The sequence below is a fragment of the Cavia porcellus genome, unplaced genomic scaffold (assembly GCF_034190915.1).
Source record: "Cavia porcellus strain 051 isolate PalLab524CR breed Dunkin Hartley unplaced genomic scaffold, mCavPor4.1 scaffold_7, whole genome shotgun sequence".
NCBI classification, from domain to species: Eukaryota; Metazoa; Chordata; class Mammalia; order Rodentia; family Caviidae; genus Cavia; species Cavia porcellus.
Window position 1 is genome coordinate 28,005,118 of NW_026947490.1, and position 25,752 is coordinate 28,030,869.

At 54.7% G+C, this 25,752-nt stretch overlaps 1 protein-coding gene across 4 annotated transcripts; it reads left to right on the forward strand.

The window, feature by feature from the left end:
* The first annotated feature begins 171 nt into the window (after nt 1-171).
* Nucleotides 172-25,414, forward strand: Prr12 (proline rich 12). 4 transcript variants are annotated; one of them, XM_063253123.1, is made up of 14 exons: nt 172-718; nt 2,173-2,285; nt 3,669-3,830; nt 3,910-7,217; nt 7,588-8,254; nt 9,573-10,018; nt 17,928-18,044; nt 18,529-18,662; nt 18,811-19,328; nt 20,637-20,813; nt 20,918-21,015; nt 23,901-24,047; nt 24,131-24,226; nt 24,453-25,414. In XM_063253123.1, exons 1-14 carry the CDS (start codon nt 633-635, stop codon nt 24,597-24,599), a joined length of 6,216 nt encoding a protein of 2,071 aa, XP_063109193.1. In that variant the 5' UTR covers nt 172-632; the 3' UTR covers nt 24,600-25,414. The 4 variants fall into 4 exon arrangements, with proteins under 4 accessions (XP_063109193.1, XP_063109195.1, XP_063109194.1 ...); XM_063253125.1 differs by having other exon boundaries at nt 20,688-20,813; XM_063253124.1 differs by having other exon boundaries at nt 18,811-19,280.
* The last annotated feature ends 338 nt before the right edge of the window (nt 25,415-25,752 follow it).

A 25,752-nucleotide genomic window follows, 5' to 3' on the forward strand; every position in this document is an offset into this window, starting at 1 on the left:
GAGCTAATTTTCTGTACCAGCGCAGTGCCCTACACCCCCAGGCACTGTTAGAGCTCAGTGGCTCAGTCTCTCTCTCCCTCTCTTTTTTTTTTTTTTTTTTTGCATTTGCACGGGATTGTGGGAGGAAGCGGAGCGCAGCCAGACACCCCGCCGCCCGCCCCCCTTCCCCTCCCCCTCCCCAGCCGCCTTGTGCAAAGATGGCTGCACCGTGAGCGCAGAGGAGGAGGAGGCGGCGGCGGCGGCGGCGGCGAGAGAGCGAGCACCCAGCGCCTGCACCCACCCCGGGGCCGCCCGGGACGCCCCCTCCCGAGCGCGTGCCCCCCCTTCTCTCTTGCAAGCGCCGGGGCAAAGGCGGAGACAGCGGGGTCCCTCCTCCCCCTCCTCTAGGGGGAACCCCCCCTTCCCCCTTCTTGGCTCAGCAGCTGCACACCCTCCTTTGCCCGCCCCTCGGTCCCTGCCCCCTCCCTCCCCCGCCCCGGACCTTCCCGGGCCTTTGGTGGCTGCAAAGAGAAAAAACAGAAAAGGGGGGAAAAAAGCAGCGGAGGGAGCGGCGGCGGAGGAGAGCGCGCGCGCGCCCCCTCCTTCCCCTCCCTCCCCCTCCCCCTCCCCCCAATTTCCACCGCGGCCAATTCATGGACAGGAACTACCCCAGCGCCGGCTTCGGGGACCCGCTCGGCGCCGGGGCGGGATGGAGTTACGAGAGGTCAGCGAAAGCTAGGTAAGGAGCTGAGGGTGGCCTGGAGAAAGAGGCCAAGGGGTGGGGGCCTGGCTGGGCCGGGCCGGGCCCGCCCGGCGACTCGTGCATCGCAAACTCCCCTCCGGCTTGCAAGGGAGCGGCCTTCTTCGGTTTGTAAGGACGCCGCCGCCCCAGTTTGCAAATTACAAACTCCGCCAAAGCCAACTCCGTCTTGCAATGGGAGAAATGCAGCGGGAAAATATGGGTGCAAAACAATTTTGGACTGGGAGGCCTTGGGAAGGTGGGAGGGACTGGCGAAGCAAGGCCTGGACTTCCCCGCATCCTTGGATTCCCGGCTTGCTGTACCCTCCCCCCCAGCACCTCTGGCTTTGCTCTTGTAAAGATGGAAGGAAAGGAGAATTGGAACGCCGACCTGGGGGGCGCGCACCCCCTCCCAGGTCCTATTGTTCCGGAATTGCGCGAGGCAGGGCCTATTAGCCCCCCCAAGAAATTCCGCGCGCAGAGTGGGCCACGGGCCCCGCCCCCTTCTTAAGCTTGGGTTAATGGGGGGGGGTCTGGCATTTGAGACACACCCCCTTGAACTCCCCATCCGCAAAGACGCAACCCTATTTAATGTCCTGAAGCGAGAACCCTCTTAAGTCTCGGCCACGGATTTGGGCCGTTGCATGAGGAGAATTGGATGTTTGGTGGGGGGATGCGAACATGGGCTAGGTGCGTGCGTGCGTGGTTGGCTGCGTGTTCTCCTGTGCATCTGCCCCTTTCCAGTGTGGCCCTCCCGCCTCACCTGCCCCCTCCCCCACTTCCACCTGGCTTCCCGTCGGGATTTTTCGTTTGGGACTCCTCGCTCTGAGGCTTTTCTTCTTCACGGGCCAGCTGAATGCCCGTGTACACACGTACCTGGTTTTGCTTGGGCCCATGCATGGGAACCTCAACCCCTAGGGATGGACGGATTCGTGTTCGCACTTGTACCTGGTACTTTCCCCGGCCCTCCGCCCTCCCCCTCCGGTTGTGAGACCAATCTATCTCCGGCCCCAGCTAGGTTTGCATGGCCCCCTGAGGCTCAGGACCTGTCCCGATCCAGCGACGGGTATCCTTGTGCACCTATGGGGTGGGCCCCATGGTGGTCTGTGTCACCACCACGCAGGGAGGTGAAAGGACGGTAGGAGAACCACGCCTTTTGCATTTTCAACTCAGGACACTTCTTCCGAATTGATTTGTGCGTTTCTGGTTGCATGCCTGTGTTTGTAAACGTAAAACTCTCTGGGCTCTATTTACCGGGATTCTGCAGTAGGGGCCATTTCTATGGCTATTGGGCATCCTATTGCCTTGTCATTTCCCTCTTAAGAGCCCAAGGCGCCTTGGGATAACCCCCTAAATCAGCTGGAAGCCCCCCAAGAAACTCTTCGGGGATTTCCTGAGCTCTTCTCTCGGAGGGCATTTTGAGAAGACATTCTGATATCTTCCCTTTCTCCTAGCTTGGTCTATGGCAGCTCCAGGACCTCGCACCCCGAAACGGACATCTTACATCGACAGGCCTACGCGGCCCCCCACCCACTGCAAAGCTATGCCACCAACCACCACCCGGCAGGTACGGCCCCCATCCCGCCCGGTTTAGCTTCTGCCCTCCTTCCCCAACAGCTGGTTGGCTGCTGAAAGTTCCGCCCCTCCTAATTGGTCGTGCCGAGTGTCGTGGCCCTCCTCTTACTGTCTCTCCTCTGATTGGTTGCTGGTTGCAGCTTAATTTCACGCCGGATTCGTCAGCCGCTTCCCCGCCCCGCCCCTTTTGCTCCAATTGGCCCCATCCCTTCAGCCCCCAAATCCCACCTTCTCTTCCAGGCCTTTCGGGCTCTCTCCAGCCACTCCAATGCTTTCCCTCCGAATTAGCCCCATTCTCTTGGCTCCTTTTGCCGTCTTAATTCTTTCTTCCTAATTCTCTTTCTTTCTGATTGGCTCCACTTTGGTCCTCCCTTTTTTGTTGGATTTGCCCACTGCCTTATTTGGTCCCTCTGGCCCAGCCTCCCACGCATTCTGATTGGTTCCCTTCTTGCTGTCCTGAGTCCCAGATGTATCAGCATTAAGGAGATGGTGCTGTCCATTTGACCCCTGGCCCTGCTGATTGTCCTCTTCCCTGTCTCACTTCCACCTTTTTTTTTGCTGGCTCCTCCACCTTGGTTTAACCCTTTTGACTTTTCGGAGGGTCCTTCCGAGATTGCATTTGCCCCATCCCCTCCTATCTTTGCTTGAATTTCTTGAATCCTCTGGCATACTCCCCCATCCCAAAGCCTAATTGAGGATGGTCCCCTGCCCCCCCCCCCCTTTTTTTTTAAGATAAGGTCTAACTAGGAGTAGTCTAGGTTGACCTTGTACTAAGTTGCCCAAGCCGACCTTGAACTGATGGTCATTTTTATTTTTTGTCTTTTTGAGACAGGGTCTCACTATGTGGTTCAGGCTGGCCTTGGGCTCACTTTGTAGTGATCCTCGTGCCTCAGTCTCCTGAGTGTTGGGATTACAGAAGTGTACCACCATGCTGGGCAAACTGGCAATCTTTTTGCCTCAGCCTCCCAAGGCCTTAGATGGAAGGCATACTCTACCAGCCCTGGCCTTTTTTTTTTTTTTTTTTTTTTTATCAGTACCGGGGATGGAACTCACGACTGCCTGCTTGCAAGGCAGGGGCTTATGCGGCTGAGCTAAATCCCCAGCCCCAGCCCTGGCCTTTTTTGTTCTTTTGGCTGTTTTTCCCATCTGAGCTCCCTGCCCTTATGCATGGATTGCATCCCGTCATGCTGAACTATGCCTTCCCTCTACTAGGCCTAGTCTAGGCCTGCTTTGGACTGGTTTCTGCTCTGTGAATCAACTCTTCCTTTTCTCTGCAGCCCTTTTCTCTGATTCTGTCTGCTTGGTTTGACTTACTGCTTTTCTCTCAGTATCCCTGCCCCTCACTTAGCTAACTCTGTCCCCTGTCCCTGGCCAGGCCTCTCAGGACTCTTTGACACTGGCCTTCACCACGCGGGCTCGGCAGGGCCCGACGCCTCCGTCATGAACCTCATCTCGGCCCTGGAGTCTCGGGGCCCCCAGCCTGGCCCTTCTGCCTCCTCTCTCTTGTCCCAGTTCCGCAGTCCTTCCTGGCAAACAGGTAAGCCCAGTGTCTGCCCTGGAGGGTGGGGGTGGGGCTGGCACGTGGGCAGCTCTGATCTCCTCTCCACCATCCCCAGCCATGCACACTCCAGGCCCCACGGAGCTCTTCATCTCGGGCGCCCTCCCAGGTTCCAGCACCTTCCCGTCCTCCTCTGCCCTGTCAGCCTACCAGCACCCGGCTTCCTTCGGCAGCCGTCCTTTCCCAGTGCCCTCGTCCCTCAGCCTCCAGGACCCTCCATTCAGCCCTCCCGCTAATGGGCTCTTGTCCCCTCACGACGTGTTGCACCTGAAACCCTCGCAGGCACCCACGGTGCCCTCCTCCTTGGGCTTTGAGCGCCTGGCAGGGGGTGGTGTTCTGGGGCCTGCGGGCCTTGGCCCAGCCCAGACACCCCCTTACCGCCCCGGCCCCCCAGATCCACCCCCACCTCCCCGACACCTCCCAACTCAGTTCAACCTGCTGGCTTCTTCTTCTGCCGCTGCTGCTGCTGCCGCTGCTGAACAGTCTTCCCCACAGCTCTACAACTTCTCCGGTGCTGCCCCAGGCCCGCCACCCCCGGAGCGGGCCCTACCCCGCCAGGACACTGTCATCAAACACTACCAGCGGCCGGCCAGTGCCCAGCCTCCCCCGCCCCCTCCCCCAGCCCACGCCCTCCAGCACTACCTGAGCTGTGGTGGCAGCTACCCCTCCATGGGGCACCGGGCCAACCTGGCCTGCAGCCCCCTGGGTGGTGGCGAGCCCTCCCCAGGTGCTGGTGAGCCCAGCAAGGCTGGTCCCAGTGGAGCCACAACTGGAGCATCAGGCCGAGCCACTGGCCCAGAGGTGGCTGGGGGAGGCGGGGCTGGGGCTGGAGCTGGAGGCTACCGCCCCATCATTCAGTCTCCTGGTTACAAGACAGGCAAAGGTGGTTATGGAGCCACTGCAGGGGGTGCCACTAGGCCTCCACCACCCCGATCGACTGCCACACCCAAATGCCAGAGCCTGGGGGGCCCACCAGCGGCATATGCCACGGGGAAGGCCTCTGGGGCAGCGGGTGCTGGGGGCCAGGCTTATTCCCCTGGTCAGCCCCAAGGGCTCCTGGGACCCCAGGCTTACGGGCAAGGCTTCGGAGGAGGTCAGGCACAGGACTTAAGCAAAGGCCCCAGCTACTCAGGGGGTCCCCCCCAGCCTCCCAGCGGCCCACCACCTCCAGGCCTAGCCACATGTCAGAGCTACTCCCCTGATCAACTGCAGGGACAGCTGTATGGGGTGCAGGGCGAGCCCTACCCTGGGCCAGCTGCCCATTCCCAGGGGCTACCTACAGCCAGTCCCTCACTCAGCTACAGCACTGGCCATTCCCCGGCACTCTCAGGCCATGGAGGTGGCTGGGGACCTGGCTCCCTGGGAGGTGGCGGGGAGGCCAGTCCCTCCCACATCATTCGCCCACTTCAGTCACCACCTGCCACAGGCCGCCCGCCTGGAGTGGGCTCTCCAGGAACCCCTGGCAAATACCTGAGTTCAGTCTTAGCCTCAGCCCCTTTCCTGGCACCCCCTGGAGCTGGCAGCTACGCAGCCGGAGCAGGTGGCTACAAGGGCAAAGGCGAGGGCTCAGAGCTGCTGGCTGGCCCTGGGGGTCCCCCAGCCCAGCGCACAGAGGACGAGGAGTTCCTTATTCAGCACCTCCTGCAGGCGCCTAGCCCTCCAAGGACCTCAGGGGCAGAGGGCTTGGTGGGTGAGGAGGGGGCAACAGATGCCTCTAAGGGACTTGGGGGTAGTGGTGGGGCTGGGGGGCCACCAGGCACACCTTATGAGTTGGCCAAGGAAGACCCCCAGAGGTACCACCTGCAGAGTGTAATACGTACCAGTGCCAGCCTGGATGAGGGTGCCACTGCAGCCCTGGAGCTGGGCCTAGGGAGGCTCAAAGAGAAGAAGAAAGGGCCAGAGCGGGGTGGTGAAACCCCGGAGGGACTGGCCACCTCTGTTGTCCACTATGGGGCAGGCGCCAAGGAGTTGGGGGCCTTCTTGCAGAAGAGTCCACCACCTCCGCCTCCCACCGCCCAGCCTGCCCAGCCCAATCCCCATGGGCTTCTCTTGGAGGCTGGAGGCCCTGACCTCCCCATGGTGCTGCCTCCACCTCCCCCCCAGCTACTGCCCTCAGTCCTCAGCCATGCCCCCAGCCCATCTCCCGGAACCCCCAAAGTCGGTGTCCATCTCCTTGAACCAGCTACCCGTGATGGGGCACCCCAGCCACCCCCACCCCCACCTCCGCCACCCATGCCTCTCCAGCTTGAGGCCCACCTCCGTGGCCATAGCCTGGAACCTGCGGCACCCAGCCCCCGCCTGCGCCCTGAGGACAGCTTGGAGCCTCCAGGGGCCATGCAGGAATTGCTTGGGGCACTGGAGCCATTGCCCCCTGGACCTAGTGACACCAGCGTGGGTCCACCTAACTCAGAGGGCAAAGATCCTGCTGGTGCCTATCGAAGTCCCAGCCCACAGGGCACCAAGGCCCCTCGCTTTGTGCCACTGACCTCCATCTGCTTCCCTGACTCCTTGCTCCAGGATGAGGAGCGAAGCTTTTTCCCTACCATGGAGGACATGTTTGGCGGAGGAGCAGCAGATGACTATGGCAAGACGGGGCCCCCTGAGGATGAGGAGGATCCCAAGACAGTTGGGGCACCTCCAGGACCCCCTGCCTATGACCCCTATGGGCCCTACTGCCCTGGTCGGGCATCTGGAGCTGGACCTGAGACCTCGGGCCTGGGCCTGGACCCCAACAAGCCCCCCGAGCTGCCCTCCACGGTCAATGCTGAGCCCCTGGGCCTGATCCAGAGCGGGCCACACCAGGCAGCACCACCACCACCGCCCCCTCCACCCCCTCCCCCGCCCACCTCAGAGCCCAAGGGGGGCCTCACCTCACCCATCTTCTGCTCAACCAAGCCAAAGAAGCTGCTCAAGACGTCCTCCTTCCACCTGCTGCGGCGTCGAGACCCACCCTTCCAGACTCCCAAGAAGCTGTATGCCCAGGAGTATGAATTTGAAGCCGACGAGGACAAGGCCGACGTCCCTGCTGACATCCGCCTCAACCCACGGCGCCTGCCCGACCTGGTGTCCAGCTGCCGTTCCCGGCCAGCCCTCTCACCATTGGGTGACATTGACTTCTGCCCACCCAACCCAGGCCCTGATGGTCCCCGGCGCCGAGGTCGTAAGCCCACGAAGGCCAAGCGTGATGGCCCTCCCCGGCCACGGGGCAGGCCTCGGATCCGCCCGCTGGAGATGCCCACCACCGCAGGGCCTGCCTCCGCCTCTACTGCCGATGGACCCAAGAAGCCCCGGGGCAGGGGCAGGGGCAGGGGCAGGAAGGCAGAGGAGGCAGGAGGTACTCGGTTGGAGCCCCTGAAGCCACTGAAGGTGAGGAGAGCTGGGTGTCCTAACTGCCACAGAGGAGATGCTCCAGGTCACAGAATTTGTTTCGGGGTGGGGTGGGGTTGCATTCCTCAAATGAAAGTGAGGAAGGAGCCAAGAACGGGAGCCTGGGGTCTGGCAGGACCTAGGTCTTGGGTACCAAGTCCTGTCGAAGGGTGAGCAGGCAGGGACCCTGTATTGGGTCATGGGTCAGCTAGCTCTGGGGACTGAACTAGCTGATGAGCATAGGCAGGACATGGGCCATCTGCCATTCTGCCTTTAGAGAAGGGTCTGGAGGATGAGATTCTAGGTGCTGGAAATGTGGGGACAGGATTTGGACCCCTGGGTGCTGACACCCTACTCTCCCCATACATAGATCAAGCTATCGGTGCCCAAGGTGGCTGAGGGTCTCGCAGCCTCGTCAGGTGATGCCATATCTGGCCCAGACCACAACAGCCTGGATTCGAACCTGACTCGGGAGAAGATTGAGGCCAAGATCAAGGAGGTGGAGGAGAAGCAGCCGGAGATGAAGTCGGGCTTCATGGCCTCCTTCCTGGACTTCCTCAAGTCGGGCAAGCGCCACCCGCCCCTGTACCAGGCAGGCCTCACACCACCGCTCAGCCCGCCCAAGAGTGTGCCACCCTCTGTGCCGGCCCGAGGCCTGCAGCCCCAGCCTCCTGCAGCCCCCACAGTACCACATCCACCGCCTGCAGCAGCCTTCGGGCTGGGGGGCGCCCTGGAGGCCGCTGAGAGCGAAGGGCTGGGGCTGGGCTGCCCTTCACCCTGCAAGCGGCTGGACGAGGAGCTAAAGCGGAACCTTGAGACGCTACCCTCCTTCTCTTCGGATGAGGAAGACTCTGTGGCCAAAAACCGGGACCTGCAGGAGAGCATCTCGTCAGCCATCTCTGCCCTGGATGACCCACCCCTTACTGGGCCTAAGGACACTGCCACTCCCGAGGGGCCGCCCTTGGCTACTGCAGCAACAGTTACGGGGCCACCCCCTCTCCCAGGGCTCCCTAGTGCCAACAGCAGTGGCACGCCTGGTGAGCTCCAAGAAGGTGGTCTGGGGTGAGGTAGGGGATTCAGGTTATTAGGGTCGCCTAGGTTCAGTTGTGCAGATTGTGCACTGATGAAGGGGTGGTAGTCCTTTGTGGTTATGTAGCCAGCCACAGTGGCAAAGGTAACTTCCTGATGGAGGGCAAACATGTTTTAAAGAAGGAGCAAATTGTTCTGATGGGCTCAGAAGTGTTACCTGGACCAGCAGGGACCCAGGCTGGACCTGGCGGGTGGTAGGGCCAGAATCGGTTATAAGTGGTGGGAACAGGTCATAAGGGACCCAGAGGGGTTTTGAAATGATGGTGGATGTGGGGCCTGGAGGGGTTCTGAGCACCATCGATGTGTGCTCTGGGGCAAAGCCACACAGCAGGAGAGTGGCAGGTAGGATGGAGAGGCTGGCGGTCACAGTCTGCAGGGCTTCCCTTTTCTGCGATGGTGAAGAGGGAACCCAGGGTCCTCACGCAAAGCTACACCCCCAGACCTATTTCATTTATTTTTGGGGAAGAGCAAGGCGTGGGGGACACTGAACAGAGGTGACCGATGGGAACTGCCATGGGGTCCTAAGCAGACAGCAAAGGGCAGCAGTAGTCAGAGAGCAGGGCAGGGGCTCAGGAGGGCTGGGCGCACACTTGGAAAAGGAGTATGTCTGTTCTGTTCTGTTCTGTTTTGTTGGTTTTTTGAGACAGGCTCTCGCTGTGTAATTCATGCTCCTAAACTGACTAGGTAGTCCAGGCTGGCCTTGAATTTGCAGCAATCCTGCCTCAGCCTCCCAAATGCTGGGATTACAGGCATGGAAGGAGCAGTTCTCAGGAGCCAGGTAGATTTCAGCAGTTAGGTATGTTAAAAAAATTTTTTTAAAGACAGCTCTAGAAGGGAACTGGTAGATGGGCAGTTAGGGGCAGTCCAGGAGGAACAGGAGTTCGGTGCCAGATGAGGGCTTGGAGGGCTGAGATGATTCAGGACTGGAAAGGGCATCAGGGAGTGGGGCATGGTGGCACATACCTGTAATCCAGCACTTAAGAGGCTGAGGCAGAAGGGTCTATTTGAGTTCGATGCCAGCCTTAAGTGAACTGTACAACCAGACCCTGTATAAAAAATGAGCCAGGGGGCTTAGAGATGGTACCATGATTTTAGGGGTTCCATATAGCTACTAGAGCTGGGAAGCCGTCCTCTGGAGGAACTTCAACATAGGGGGTGCAGCTGACAGGAGAGATGGGCTGTTGGCACAGGAAGAGATGTTTGAGAGCAAGAAGAGGGGGTCAGGGATCGGGGGTGACACCCAGCTGACTCTCCTCTGTCTCCCAGAGCCCCCGATGCTGGAGGAGAAGCCCCCGCCCTCCCCACCTCCCGCCCCGACGCCTCAGCCTCAGCCTCTGCCACCCCCTCCACCACCGCCAGCCCTGCCCTCACCGCCCCCACTAGTGGCCCCCGTGGCCAGCTCCCCACCCCCGCCACAGCCACCATCTCCACCGCCACCTCTACCTCCACCTCCACCTCCACCGGCCCTGCCCTCTCCACCCCCACCTGCTGCTGCCCCTGCCCCACCAGCCGCCCCACCCGAGGAGCCGGCAGCCCCCTCCCCCGAGGACCCTGAGCCACCCGATGCCCGGCCCTTGCACTTGGCCAAGAAGCAAGAGACAGCGGCCGTATGCGGGGAGACAGATGAGGAGGCTGGGGAGAGTGGCGGTGAGGGCATCTTCCGTGAGCGGGACGAGTTCGTCATCCGTGCTGAGGACATCCCATCCCTCAAGGTAGGTCTAGTGGATTTATCGGTCATGCGAGTGTTTGTTGAGTGCCTGTGTGACAGGCCTGCTTTGCCCGTGGCTGCCCCCAAGATTGCAATCTTAATATGGTTAGTAGAGGTGGCCATTTGGGACAGTGGTATCATACACGCCATGGGGACTTCCAAAACATGTCTTATTTATCAAGACGAGCCAGGTGTTTGTCACACACCTGTGATCCCAGCACTTGGGAGGCTGAGGCAGGAGGATTGCTGTTTGTTTAAGGCCAGCCTGGATTACATCGTGAGACCTTGTTTGAAAAGACCAAAAAAATAATAAAAATAAAGGTGGTGTTTCTGCCAGATTCTCTGCTGCGAGTGCAGGGGACACAGTAAGGAACAAAGGCGAAGCCCTGGTTTGGGGGAGCTTCTGCTAGGAGGGGACAGCCAGGGGATGCTGCTGTATAACAGGGTGCCTCTGGTGGAAATGAGGCTTCGCCGTCTGGGTTCAGTGTACCCTGGCAGACCTTGGGAGGACCTGGGAGATGAGTGACTGAGCCTTAAATACTGACGGATTCCTGCGTGGTTGGAACGTTCCTCTCTACAGCAGGGGTTGGCAGATTGGCCCCTGTACCTAATGCAGTCCACAGACGGGTTTTATGAATAAAGTTTTATTGGCAGCCAACCACACGCAGTCATTTGCATCCCATCTGGGGCCGCTTGCCCAGCCATGGCAGAGTGGCCTGGCCTAGTGAGGAGGAAGATATCCACCTCTGTGGTTCTCGGTTCCTTGGGCACAGGGAGCTGGACCAGAAGTTTCATGTGCTGGGCGAGGAGGGGGTGACACTGGTGCAGTTCTTGGCACAGAGCATAAGACACAACAGGCTGCTGTCACCCTTGCGGAGCCACCAGTGTACTCAGGATGTTCTCCTGGCTGTCACTGTCAGAGGCTGTGTGTCATGTACGCTGTCCTATGGAATTAAGTCTCCAATGTTGGTTCTTTTGAAATGTGGACTGAGAGATTGTGAGGTGGGTGAATTAGAAGGACAATGATAACTTCGTGTTTTCTTCTTAAACTCGTTTTGGCCAGGAATATAGCTCAGTGGTACAGCGCCTGCCTGGCAAGCGTAAATTCAATCCCCGGTACCAGGGAAGACAGAAAAACAAACAAAAAATTGAATTTGTTCTGCATAGTGAACCTAACATGTTTTCCTGTACTTTTTTTTTTTTTTTTTTTATGTTTAATTTTTATACTTTTTTGTGTTTTTTTTGAGACAAGGTTTTGCTATATAGTCAGTCTGGCTTGAACTTGTGATGATCCTCCTGACTCAGTCTTCCAGGTGCTGGGATTACAGGTGTGCATCACTTTGTGCAGCCTCTCTGTACTGTTTTTCATCTATTTTTTGTGGGAACTGTAAGACGCTAAAATGTGCAGCTGTGTAGTCCCATTCTGTATTTCGCTGCTGCCTTTGTCACCTGATGGCCAGTCCTTCTTCCGGTCCACTTTCCGTCTGTCTCATACTCCTTCCCTAGATCCCAGACCACATATCCTGTCATCTGAATGAACTTTCTAGCAATTTTTTTTGTGTGTGTTAGGGTTTTTTTTTTTTTTTTTTTTTTGTACCAGGAATTGAACTCGGGGTCTTATGCTTTCCAGGTAGGCAACTGTGCCACTAAGCTCTGTCCCCTGCCCTCCAGCACAGTTTTAACACATAAAGATCATTTAAAGCCAGTTGTGATGGCCCATCCCTGTAATCCTAACAACTGGGAGGCTGAGGCAGGAAGATTGAGCTTGAGCCCAGTTTGGACAATTTAGCAACTTAGTGAGAACTTGTTTCAAAATTAATAAATGAATAAATTAAAAAATAAATAAGGGCTGGGAGTAAAGCTCAGTGCACAGGACCCAGGCTCAATCCCCAGTATGGAAAATAAAAACAGGAACTTTGCAGGACACAGGGTAGAATGGGTGTCTATTATGGACTAGGCCTTGGGTCATGGTGCCCAAACCCCTCAAAACAGGGCTTTCATAGGAGGTATGCAGGCTATACAGCAAACTGCTAAAGTGAGCACTGCCACCCCAGGGCCAGCCCAGCAGCCTGACATTTGCAGCGTCACTGGTCTGGGATGTCCCTACCCTGTTTTGTGTCCTGATTCAGGGACATCCTTGCCTCTGTAAGTTATCGCTTTTTAGTAACAGCCTCCAAGGCTGGTGTGGCCATCAGCAGGACAGGCAAGGAAGATGTAGAGGAAACTGTGTGACCGCTTCCTTATCAGAGAACTATATAGGACCCTGCGCAGGCAGAACTGGAACCCAGAGCCCTTTTCGAGGAGCTCCATCTCCATCTCTGAGCCCCCCAGGCTGGGCTCAGACTTGAGATCTGCATCCCCAGCCTCCCCGAGAGCTTGAGATCCAGGCCTGGCTGCTCTTTCTCATCTGCCAGGCGCTAACCCACGTACCAGGAAATTGACTTCTGAACACACTGAGGTGCCACTGAGGTCCCATTCAGGCATAAGTGCCAGTAAGTATGTTAAGTATATTTGCAGCCCTGGGCAACACCCCCTGCCCATAACCTCCCAGATCATCTTTCCTCATAGGACTGCAGACCTTGGTTAATTAAAAAGGGAAATCGAGAGCCAGGTGTGGTGGCACACGCCTGTAACCCTAGCCCTTGGGAGGCTGAAGCAGGAGGACCTCTGGAAGTTCAAGGCCATCCCAGACTACATAGTTAGACCCTGAGGCCCAGAAAGGTAAAGTAGCTTCCTAGGCTTTTATAGTTCCAGCGCTCTCAACTCAGAAATGCACGTACCCTGTGCCAGAGCCAGCAGTGTGCTAGGCACACTCTGGTCAGCTGTCAACCAGGTGATCAGGGCTTTGGGCAGGAGCTCAGCAACTGTCCCCACTTTATAGAGGAGGATGTTCTTGTGCATAGGAGGAGTCTGCCGCCTGCCAGTGCCGAGCTGGGCAGGGGGACCAAGGCATCCGACACAGCTTCCCAGCTGGCCTATAGTAGTAAAAGGACCAGGTGAGGACTCTGGTGCTTAAAATACAACTGAGGTAGGTGTGATAGTGGGGGGCACCCCGAGCCTGATCCACTCATCTGGATGTCAGGGACTCGGTTCCAGGCCTAGCGGTGGAGCAGTTGGTGCCATGGTTGAGAGCCCGGCTTCAGCTGAGCGTGGTGACATTTGCATGTAATCTCAGCCCTCCGAGAGGCTGAGGCAGGAGGATGATGAGTTTGAACCCAGCCTGGGCAACCTAATGAGTCAGTGAGATGCTGCCTTAAAATAAAGAATAGACAGGACTGGGACTGTAGCTGAGTCCAAAGGCCCTGGGTTTGATTTCCAGTTCCACCAAAAAGAAAAAATAAAATAACAAAGCCCGGCTTTGGTGCTAACCGGAATGCACCCCATCTCTGCCGCTGGGAAACTGGGCTGGTGTCTTGTCTTCCAAAGTCCTAATTTGCTGAGGACCCCGAGAGCCACCTGCAGCCGGTTTCAGGGGAACTCACGCAGAGGGTCCTATGTCCCCCGGCTCTGTTAGCCTTTGATGTGCTCTTAGGTTCGTCTGTGGTGCAGGGTTTGGCAAACAGTTTTTTCTTTTTTCTTTTTTCCGGTACCAGGGATCAAACTCACGACTGCCTGCTTTCAAGGCAGGTACTTATGCCGCTGAGCTAAATCCCCAGCCCCTGGCAAACAGTTTTTATAAAAGCACAAATAATCTTTCATGCTGTGCGGGCTATATACACTCTCTGCTGCATATTCTTTGGTTTCTTTCCTTTTTTTTTTTTATTGTTCTTTTCCATTTTTACAACCCTTTAAAAATACAGAAACTACTGATTGTAGCGCATTGGTAGGGAACTTGCCTAGCGTACACAGTCCTGGGTTCCGTCCCTAGCACGTTAGACTGTCAGTTTGTTCAGAACAATGGTGTGTATGTGAGTACACACTTGTCTTTTTATAATTTTTTTTTAATTATAAGAAAAAAATTTAGGACTGGGGGTTTAGCTCAGCGGCATAAGCACCTGCTTGGCAAGTGTGAGGTTCAGAGTTTGATCCCTGGTACAAAAAAAAAAAATTTTTTTTTTAAAGCATGGTAATCAAGGGTAACAGTGGTACATACAATGTGCATTGTCATTATAATTTTTTGTCTTATTTTTGTTTTATTTATTTTTGCGGGGTACCGGGAATTGAACCTCAAAACCTTCCATTTGCCAGGCAGGCACTTGTGCTGCTGAGGTAAATCCCTGGCTTGTTTTACTCCTGAGACAGAGTCTTGCTGTGTAGTTCAGGCTGGCCTTAAACTCAATATGTAATCCAGGCTGGCCTCCAACTCACAGCAGTCCTCCTGCCTCAGCCTCTCCAGTGCTGGGATTACAGGCATGTGCCAGGACGCCAGACCTATGTTGTAATTTTAAGCTTTCACATTCCCATTATTATTATTATTATTATTTTTGTCTTTTTCCTTTTTTATCGGTACCAGGGATCGAACTCACGATTGCCTGCTTGCAAGGCAGGAGCTTATGCTGCTGAGCTAAATCCCCAGCCCCCACATTCCCATTATTAAAAAAAAAAAAAAAAAAAGATTCTGAAATTTGCTGCAAGAATATATGTTATTTAACTGTAGAATAGTTAAATATGGAATATGGAATATTTGGAATATAGAAACTATTTCAACATGTTGCTGGGCATGATAATGCACACCTGTCACCCCAGCACTCAGAAGGCTGAGGCAGGAGATCGCTTTGAGTTTGACATCAAAAAGAAAGAATTGAACATGATAGGACTGATCTATTATCTTCTTGGGTGTCTATAAATTGGGATATAATATCAACTCCCAGTGCTTGGCCCTGTTATGAAGATGCATTAATTAGGCTGTCAGGTTAGAAAGGGCATAGGTGCAGGGCATCCCAACAGAGGGAGCCCCCTGTGCAAAGGCCCCGGGGTGAGGAGAAGCTGGTATATTTGGGGTATGCAGGGTTGTAAGGCCTTGTGGTTGTACCGTGCATGCTGAGGCTGGGAAGGTCACAGTCCAGATGCTGGGGTCCCATAGATTTGACTTGTTGAAGATGGTCAGCTTCTGGCTGCTAGGCAGTCAGTGTCCAGGCTTATACTGCTGTAGCCTCTGATTAACAGGACCTGGTAGCTTTTCTTTCATTTTTTTCTCTTTCTTTCTTTCTTTCTTTCTTTCTTTCTTTCTTTCTTTCGTTCGTTCGTTCGTTCGTTCTTCCTTCCTTCCTTCCGTCCTTCCTTCCTTCCTGAAACAAGGTCTTGATATTTTGCCCAGGGTGGCCCTTAACTCGTGGGCTCAAGCGGTCCTCCTGCCTCAGCCTTCAAGCAGCTGGGGCTGCAGTCCTGTGTTGAGTCTCCACATCTGGCTTGGCTTTTTATTATTGTGCCTGTGTCCTCCTAGCTGCTGGCTTATATCCAGCTGCTTAAGCTGCTTGTTTCACTTGTTATCATTCAAATTCCTGGGAGAATCTGGGCCTGCTCAGTATTTGGGGCCAAGGTGCAGTTAGTGACCTCCCTGTCCATTGGCTGATTCTCTTTAGATCTTCTCCAATCAGCTGTGGCTTCCCTTTGTGCGGAGGTTATGGGAGGAGCTGTGGAAGTGAGCTCGGCCACCATAGGACTTGACAGGAGTAGAAGGGTGGACCTTGTGGACTGGCAGGCCCTGATTGGGAGATGGAGAGATGACGACAGGGATTGGACCTGGTACGTGGGAGTGGGCGCCAGGAGGAAGACTGCTCTTGAGGACCAGAAAGCACAGCATCATGGTCACCTTGAGAGGGACAGAGCATCCCTCTGCTGGGAGCCCTGGGAAGTGCAGATGCCAAGGGATCAGGCTTGGTCTGGCTTGATCTGGATGGCTGTGGGTGGGGTGCAGAAGGAGGCAGAGGCCCTCCTTACTGGGCTAAAGTGTTTGAAACCCTGCCTGTTTCACAGCAGGCAGGATGTGGTCTGGAATGGACCTCACCTTTGGACTTTTAGCCTGGCCTCTAAAGTTACTGGGTGACTGAGAACTGTGTGGTGGCTTTAAAGAAGATCTGGATTCCTGTCTTATCCTGCCTCACCCTTTTGTAAGCCTGTAGTCGAGACCTGGTTTTATTCTTTTGCTGGGAATAGCTCTTCACACTGAACTATATCTCCATTCCATTTCTTTATTTTTTTTAAATTTTGAAACAGTGTCTTGCTAAGTCACTAAGTTACCTGGGTTGGGCTCAGATTTCCAGCCCTCCTGTCTCAGCCTTCCAGTGCTGGAATTCTAGATTTGTGCCACCACCTGGCTAGGCTGAGATGCTTCACTGACCTCATTTTTAGCGATTCATGATAACCCTTTCTTTGTACTGACCTGGCTGATCCACGAATCACAAAAATAATTCAGGGTATAAGAGCAAATTTCCCCAAATCAGGAGTAGATAGTCATTAGCTGGGGACGGATCCCTTGTTCTAGGTGGTACCTGTGGCAGACATTACTAATAGAGCTTAGCACTGTACTGCTGAGTGCAGAGCTAAGGCAGCCACAACTAATCAATAGGAGGTATCATCTGAATCCTATCTGAACACAGATGACTCTGTGTTCTTTTTTGTTGTTGTTGGTACCGGGGATTGAACTCAGGCACTTATGCCGCTGAGCTAAATCCCCAACCCACTCTATGTTCTTTGAACACACAGTGCCTTCATTCATTCATCCCTACATTGTGGGGTTGGGGCCATTTCCTCCATTTATTCCTTAACTTATCTGTGCTTATCAGTAGCTTTAAGAAGACCTGTTCCTCTCAGGAAGTATTTGGTGTCATCCCTTCTGGGAAGTTTTCTTGGATTCAGGTTGACTTTGAGGGCATCATCACCACCACCACCACCATGGGTTTCACTGTATCCAGGGAATTAAAATTAACCCATTTATTACTTGTACTCTTACTTTTGGTGGCCGCGTGGGCACCTGTGCTGTCCCTGTTACTGCAGAGGATTGGATACAGAATGTGAGTCCCATGTGTGGGTGCCTAGTGCCGCCATGCTACACAGAAACCTCAGGGCTCGCAAAGTGTGCAGAGAAGGGGAGCCTTCTCATCCCCTGGCCTCCCTGAAGTCCTAGGGATGGCTATGAAATGGCCTCATGAACCTGTCACGGTCTGTTTTTAGCATAAGCTGTAGACTGGCTGTGTTCGTTTTTTTTTGTTTGTGTTCCTTGTCATGTGTATGAGGGACAGAACAACTTGGTCTCTTCGGGTTGGAATATTGAAACACCTTGCTGGGTGGCCTGTAAGCAGCAGACATGATTTCTCATGATTTGGGAGCTGGAAGTCCAAGATCAAGATCCCAGCATAGCCAGGCATGATGGTACACACCTGTAATTCCAACGCTTTCCATCTCATAATAAAAAATAATCCTGGGGATTTAACTCAGCGGCACAAGCACCTGCCTGGCAAGTGCCAGGAAATTCAGTCTGGTGAGGGCTGCTTCCAGTTGCTGGATGGCGCCTCCTTGCTGTGTCCCCATGGAGTAGCAGGGGTAAGGCAGCTTCTGGGCCCTCAGATCTGGTTGCTTCCCAAAGGCCCCCCCTCCTGGTGCCATTGCATTGATGCTCACGTGTCAGCTTGGAGATATGCCAGGGACGAACAGGCACAGGCCTTAGCTGGGAATCGAGTTCACAGCTTAACTCTGTGTCTGGCAGGGATTCGAGTCTCACCAGCAGTGGGCGGGTGTTCAGGAAGCACTTTTGCCCTGTGACACAGAGGTGCAGCCCCACCAGGCACCGGTGGGACAGGGCCAGGCTTAGGCCGAGTCCCAGGCTGAGAGTGTCATGGTGCCAGAAGATACTTGTTACAGGAGGGTTGGTGCTTGTTGGTGGCTCTGCCTTTTCTCAGTGGGGATGGTAAGGCAGGGACTGGGCTGTGAGGGCAGGATCAAGACTGACCTCGTGAGCCCTGTGTCTTCTTCAGCTGGCACTACAGACGGGGCGTGAACCCCCACCCATATGGCGCGTGCAGAAGGCCCTTCTGCAGAAGTTCACTCCTGAGATCAAGGACGGCCAGCGACAGTTTTGTGCCACCAGTAATGTAAGCCTGTACAGGGGCACTTGGACTTGTAGGCCTGGGGGAGGGTCCAGGACTGGGTCCCTCAAGCATAGTTCTGATCCATTTTAAAAATATACCAGGAAGCTGGGTGTGGTGGTGCATGCCAGTAATCCCAGGACTCAGGAGGCTGAGCCAGGAGGATTGCTATGAGTTTTTTTTTTCTTTTGGATTGCTATGAGTTTAAGGCCAGCTTGAATTACATAGTGAGACCCTGTCTCACAAAGCAAAAAAGAAAAATAAAAGAAAAAAAGATGCATCAGGAATGGCTCTTTGAGGGCCAGAGATATAGCTTAGGGGTACAGTGCCTGCCTGGCAAGCCCAAGGTCCTGAGTTCGATTCCTGGTACCAAAAAAAAGTGGCTCTTGTGGGTCTAGCAGGCTCCAGGTGGCTGTTGTGGTATTCAGGGCCAGGTGGAACAGTACGGGGAGGGTGACAGACTGTCTCATGTGCCTCCTTCTCTCTGCAGTATTTGGGGTATTTTGGGGATGCAAAAAATCGCTATCAGCGTCTGTATGTCAAGTTCCTGGAAAATGTCAACAAGAAGGATTACGTGAGGGTCTGCGCTCGGAAACCCTGGCACCGGCCGCCAATGCCAGTGAGGTACCTGGTCAGGGGACACAGGGCCAGTGGCACGGGGGCCACATGCACGGGGCTGGAAGGAGCGAGGTGGAGCCGGGGCTAGGGAAGGGGTTATATGTGTAGAGCAGGTCTCGGGCTGCTGACCACCACGCTCTCCTCACCCCTGTAGGCGCTCCGGGCAGGCCAAGGGCCCCACACCTGCACCTCCCCCCAAGACCCCAGCGCCACCACCCAAGCCTGAGCTGCCCGAGAAGGTACCGCCTGAGAAGCCCCCAGAGCAGACACCTGAGACGGCTGTCCCTGAGTCACCGGCCCCTGAGAAGCCATCGCCACCACGGCCTGTGGAGAAGGAGAAGGAGAAGGAGAAGGAGAAGGAGAGGGTGACGCGAGGGGAGCGAACAGCACGGGGCGAGCGGGGCACAGGCGGGCGGCAGCCCCGGCTGGAGCGCAGCCTTACCACAGCACAGCCCCCCACGGCCCGGCCGCCCAAGGCTCGGCCCCACAAGGTGAAGGCCGAGCCACCCCCTAAGAAGAGAAAGAAGTGGCTGAAAGAGGCGGTGGGCAATGCCTCATCAGGTGGGGGTCCAGCAGGCAGCTCCTCGGACTCGGATTCCTCACCCGGAGCTCCCAGTGAGGATGGTGAGGCCACAGTGACAGCGACATCAGGGGCCTGCAGTTGTGGCATGGGTGAGGGATTCGGGTTTCAGAAGCCTTTATCACTCTAGGGCTCTGACTATGTAGCAAGACAGAAAAAGAAAAATGATGTCCAAGTAAGAACAAAAACTAAATCCCAGCATTCCGGGAGGCTGAGGCAGGAGGATCTCAAGCTTGAGCCCAGGCTGATGGTGTCCTCAGTGAGACCCTGAGCACAGAACTCATTGAAAGCCCCCAACTGCGTACAAAAAAACCACTGCAGCCTGTTTTGTTGGTACTTACTGCTTGATGCTGGTTAAAGTATATTTGTATTTTCACAGTGGTCCTAAGAGGCCACACTGGTATGACTAGCCCGGTGGAGAGATGAGGACATCAGGCCACAGTGGCAGTGCCCAGGCTCTGAGTTCTTTGGTGCTGTCAGGCAGCTCCCAAGGGCTAAGATGAAGCAGGCCAGCCTTGGTCCTGGGCCTCCAGAGAGGTGCTTTATGCAGCTTGCTGGCGACCTGAGGATGGGCCTGACCTCTCAGGGCCAGAGCAGTGAGCACCCCATGAGGTGAGCCACACCGATGAAGCCCCTAAGGAGTGCCTGTCTGGAACAGGACCAGATAAGAGCCCTACATCTGCCTGGCACATAGTGCGTCTACAACCCCAAGGTGACAACAGATTATATCCATTATGCACACACAATGTAAGTAACAGCAGACTTTTATGAAGCTGCCTCCCATGTGCTACGTATCACCTTAGGCATTGATTTGAGTTCAGCTTTACCTGAGCCCTCTGAGGTAAATGCTATAGAATTAACTTTGTGTTATCTATTTTTAGTTTTCTGAGACAGGGTCTCGCTACATATTGCAGCCTGGCCTTGAACTCACTGTGTGGCCCAGGCTGGCCTTGAACTCACTTTGATCCTCCTGCCTCAGCCTCCTGAGGACTGAAATTACAGGCAAGCGCCACCAGGCCTGGCTCATCCTCACTTGAAAGACAAGGAAATTGAGACTTGAGAGGCTACAGGACTTGCCCAGGGCCCCACATCCTGTAGGTCCATAGTCTCATGACACATGAAGTGGAGTGGAAACTGGTGGAATTCTCTTGAGGCAGCATAAGGCCCATGGGAACCCACTCTTCACTCTTGAGGTTGTCCGGAAGCTTCATTAATGCTGAGCAGAGTGAACCAAGGTCCCTGGCCCAGACCCTTCTGTCCCTCTCAGGCTTGGCGCACCTTTCCTGGTGCCCTGCTGAGCCGAGCCTTCCCCTGAGTTCCCTGCTCCGCGCAGGTGGGGCCGCTCTCTGACGGGCATTCTGTCTTTGAATCTGCTGCTGACAGCAGTGTTTGCCGTGCAGGTGGCCTAAGGGAAAGAAGGAATCACAAATCTGTGCCCCATCTTCCCCCAGAGCGGGCAGTGCCGGGGCGTCTGCTGAAGACCCGGGCCATGCGGGAGATGTACCGGAGCTACGTGGAGATGCTTGTGAGCACGGCCCTTGACCCGGACATGATCCAGGCCCTGGAGGACACGCATGGTGAGCTGGAGCCTGCAGAGGGGGCCTGGGCTGGGTGATGTGGGCTCTCCATCCCCTGGGCCCTGCATTGTGGAGCTGTGGCCCTGACACTTCCTGTCTTCCAGATGAGCTGTACCTCCCTCCTATGCGGAAAATTGATGGTCTCCTCAATGAGCACAAGAAAAAAGTCCTGAAGCGGCTATCACTGAGCCCGGCCCTGCAGGTGCTTGGGAGCCTGGGCAGGGAGTAGTATCTGGGGCCCAGGGCTAGGGTGTGGGGATGAGATGTCCCCTGAACACGTGGCCATTGAGGAGGGACATTGTTAGGAGGGAATCAGTTCCATGACTCTGCTGGAGAAAAACAGGATTGAACAATCCCAGAGTTGGCCCCCGTCCCAAGGCCTTGCAGTGGTAGTGATGGGGGGCGGCAGAGCTTGAAGAGTAGTAGCAGGACATAAAGAGACAGGGTACACAAGGCCGTGCACTGAAACGTGCCTGGCAGCTTTGCTTAGGACTCCTCCATCTACACGATGCCAGCTCTCTGACTTCCAGGTCTCAGGTGAAGTTGTTTATCTGCAGTTTCCTTTCTGGAGAGGCCTCGGCTGCTGGTTTTGCATTTAAGGATGGCTCTGAGAATTCTGGGCAGTGTCACCTGGCTTTGAGGATCCTGGTCAGGGTGTTACTCTGCCACTTCAAATAAGCTAACTTAAAATCCCAGGCCTCCAGGAGGCCGAGGCAGGAAGAGTGAGAGTCTGAACCCAACCTGGATAGTTTAGTGACTCAGCAAGACCGTCTCAAAAACTAGAGAGAGCACTGGGGCTCAAGCCCTTAGGTTCAATCCTTAGGATTAAAAAATAATAAAAAGAGGTGTTAGGGTGAGTGGCTCAGGATTCTGGGATAGAATGTGCATCTGGCTTTGAGAATTCTGAGAGGCTGTGACTGTTAGATCCTGAGTTGTTTTAGGGTGGGTCTGGGAGTTCTCAGTGTGAAGTTAAGTCGGAGCTCACAGTTGCAGGGTAAAATATTAAACTGCTTGGTGATGCCTGGTGGGGTCTTTGTATAACTTGGAAAGTACTGGAATGGAACATTACTGTAGTTCTAAGAATTCTGGGTCAGGGTCTTTCACCTAGACTTCTGGGTGGGATGTCGGGGTGACAGAGAATTCTGGAATGCATACTTGGCTGATGCTGAGAATTACATGTTAATGTAATTAATTACTATTAATTAATTAACAGAATTACTGTTAATGCTGGTTTTGAAAATTCTGGGATACAGTGTTAGTTGGTTTAGAGAGTCAGTTTCTGACAAATCAGGATGTTACTCTGGTCTGCAGAATCAAATTATCAGGCTGCCTGGGTGTGGTGGCGCAGGGCCTGTAATCCTAGCACTGGGGAGGCTGAGGCAGGGCATCATTGCAAGTTCCAGACCAGCCTGAGCTACAAAGTGAACTCAAGGGTAGCCTGCGCTGCTAGGGATTCTGGGTGGGCAGTCATGCTAGACGTGAGAATCCCCTACTTAAGGTACAGTTATATCTCAGTAACCCTGTGGTGAGTTGAAGATACCATGCTTCTAATATGTTTAATGCACCTGAAACCCAAATATCATGGCTAAGCAACACGGCACCCTCAGTAGTCAGTCGTTGCCTGTCATTTCTCATTGTTTATTTTGTAGTACTAGAGATTGAACCTGGTGCCTTCTCACTGAGGTACATCCCCAGCTCTTTGTAATTTTATATTTTGAGGCAGGGTTTCGTTAAGTTTTCTAGGCTAGGCTTGAGTTTGCAGTCTGCCCGCCTCAGCCTCCTAGAATGTGAGGGTTATAGGCATACACATCTTCACTGTTTTCTCTGATAACCCTGGGGCTGACTAGCAGCTGCTCAGCAGGGAGACACCCCGTGTTGGTGGTCTTGAGAAGCTCCCCAAATTAAAAATTTCAAATACAAATGGGGGTACATGCCTGTGATCCTAGCACTCTGGAAGCCTGAGACAGGAGAAGTGTAAGTTTGACCCCAGCCTGGGTAACTGAGCGACTTGGCGAGACCGTGTCTCGAGGAAAAAAAAATTTTTACAGGCCGGAGATGTAGCTCAGTCAGAGGGGAAAAAAACAAAACAAGAAATGAAAGTAATTCTAAGTATGGGGCTGGGGATTTAGCTTAGTGGCATAAGTGCCTGCCTTGCAAGCAGGCAGTCATGAGTTTGATTCCCCGGTACCGATTAAAAAAAAAAAAATTTTTTTTTAAGTACAGTGTCTATTTCCTGCCATTATAAAGTAAAGAAATACAAGAGGTCCAAGCCAGGCATGATTGAGCACATCTATAATCCCACTACTCGGGAGACTGAGGCAGGAGGATCACTGTGAATTCCAGGCCAGTTTAGACTACATGATGAGATTCTGTCTCAGACGAACAACAAAATAAATCATTTAAGTCATACACAGCATGTTTCAGTATGCCTATATGAAGTATTATAATTGGTATGAGATTTTTGGGCTAGGGTGTTAGTCTGGTTTTTGAATTCTGGGATTGATTGGCATTGAGGATTTTAAGATTTTTTTTTTTTCTGGTACTGGGAATTGCACTCAGGACCTCAGGCTTGCCAGGCAGGTAAGAGTCCCCTTCCTCTTACCGGCCTCCCCATGCTTGCCAAGCTATATCCCCAGCCCAAAGATAAGTTTAAATTGACTCTGGGAATTATGATTGGGATGTTAGTTTTGCGCTGAGATTTTGGAGAGAGAGTTATTTACCTATTTATTTTTGTTTTTCTGAGACAGGGTCTCTGTAATGTAGGCTGGCTTTGAACTCACAGTGTAATGCTTTGCGGATAGAATTATGCTTAGAATTCTGGGATTGGATTTTAGGCTGCCTCTAAGAATCCTGGGATAGACTCACTACGTACCCAGACTGGCCTCATTTATAGTGATCTTCCTGTCAGCCTCCCAACTGGTGGGTTTACAGGCATGTGTCGCCACGCCTGCCAAGAAGGAGAACCAAACCTCTGAGTGTCTCCTATCTGCAGTCGGGGGCTAGGGGGAAGCGGAGGCACCTGAGGCCAGGCCATGGGTAGGGTCAGGTGGGTCCAGGGAGCTCCTGCTGACCCCCGGCTTCCTGCAGGACGCGCTGCACACATTCCCACAGCTGCAGGTGGAGCAGAGTGCGGAGGGCTCCCCCGAGGAGGGCGCTGTGCGGCTGCGGCCAGCTGGGGAGCCCTACAACCGCAAGACCCTGAGCAAGCTCAAGAGGAGCGTCGTGCGAGCCCAGGTGGGTGCTGGGGGAGGGTGCACCAGGGGGGGAAGAAGGTGACCTGGGAGGCCAGGTCTGAGTCTCTGTACGCCTCTGCCTAGGAGTTCAAGGTAGAGCTGGAGAAGTCGGGATACTACACACTCTACCATTCCCTCCACCACTACAAATATCACACCTTCCTGCGCTGCCGGGACCAGGTGAGCCACCCAGCACCCTCACCTGGGGGCGCCCTCTCCATGAGCCAGTCTAGGACCCAGGAATCCAGATCCAGCCTCCTCCCTCCGACCTGGGGATCCGGGCCCAGCCTCCCCGCTGATACCTGGGGATCCAGCACTCCTCCCTTGTCGGGGTGGTTGGGCCTTGGCCGTCTGCCCCCCTTCTCAGAGGTGGGTCGCAGCCCCAGTACTGTTTAACCCTCTGCAGACCCTGGCCATCGAGGGTGGCGCTGAGGACCTGGGCCAGGAGGAGGTGGTCCAGCAGTGCATGCGGAACCAGCCGTGGTTGGAGCAGCTCTTCGACTCATTCAGTGACCTGCTAGCCCAGGCCCAGGCCCACAGCCGCTGCGGGTGACCCCACCGCAGGGCCACCTCCTCCGTGATTGGATTGGATCGGAGAATTGGGACAGAACTGTGTTCTCAGGAGCTCAGCGCTGGGCTCCTTGTCTTGGGGGAAAGGGGTGTAACCGGTCAGGGTGTGTCCATGCTGCCCCCCACCCCCCAGGGCAGGCTTCAGAGTTCGACTCCCCTCTCTCTCAAGTCCTCTCTCCCCACCCTCTTCTTCCGCTGTTCGGTGTACAGAGAAATTATTTATATATATGTATAAATGTCTATTTAGTAACGGTATCCCTCAGCCCCTACCCATCCCCCCTCCATGGCCATAGCGCCCCCCTGCCTTGTACATAATGTATAGGAAAAGTCTATGTATGGTTGTGGGGGTGGAGTGGCTTCAGAGAGCTGGGGGACCCTCCTCCTTCCCTAAGCCCCCAGGCCAAGATCTTTGCTAAAGGCCATTCCTTCCCCAGGGCATTCGGCATCGGGTGGGAGGGGAAAACGCATCTTATTAATTATTTTTAATCTTATTTATTGTACATACCTGGGGCTGGGGGGGAGTTGGGAGGTCGAGGGGGGAAGGGTCCCCTCCCTCTGTCTGTCCCACTCCTTTTGTAGGGCAATTTGTCTGCGTCCGGCCCCCTCCCTCGGCCCCCTCCCCTTCTCGTCTGGATGTGGTTCTATTTTTTAATCAGTCCCCTTCCTCTTACCAGCCTCCCTCTGTCCTGCACCCCTCATCCTTCCTGTATCCCTCGTCTCCTGCTCTTTGTCTCTACAACTCACCTTGTATACACTGTGTACACAGCCAGCCAAACGAAACCCAATGGCAACACTTTACCTGCGGCCTTATGTCCTCAGTCCTTCCGCGTGGGGCGGCAGGAGGTGGGGGGACAGAGGGTCTGGGGCCGGGTTTCTCTGGAGCCCCAGGAGTGTGTTGAATGCCCAAGCACCACATCTGAAAACTGCAAACAAGCTGCTGTTGAACTCACAGCAATCTCCCTGTCTCATCCTCCAGAGAGCTGGCATTCCAGGTGTGTGCCACTATGTCCACCATACCTGCCAAGAAAAAAATTCTAAAAATACTTCTGAGTGTTGTCCAGATGCACAAGTGCCCATAAGTGGAGGACAGAGGTGTTTAGGAAGAGGTCTCCATGGACTAGGAGGTTCTGGAGAGT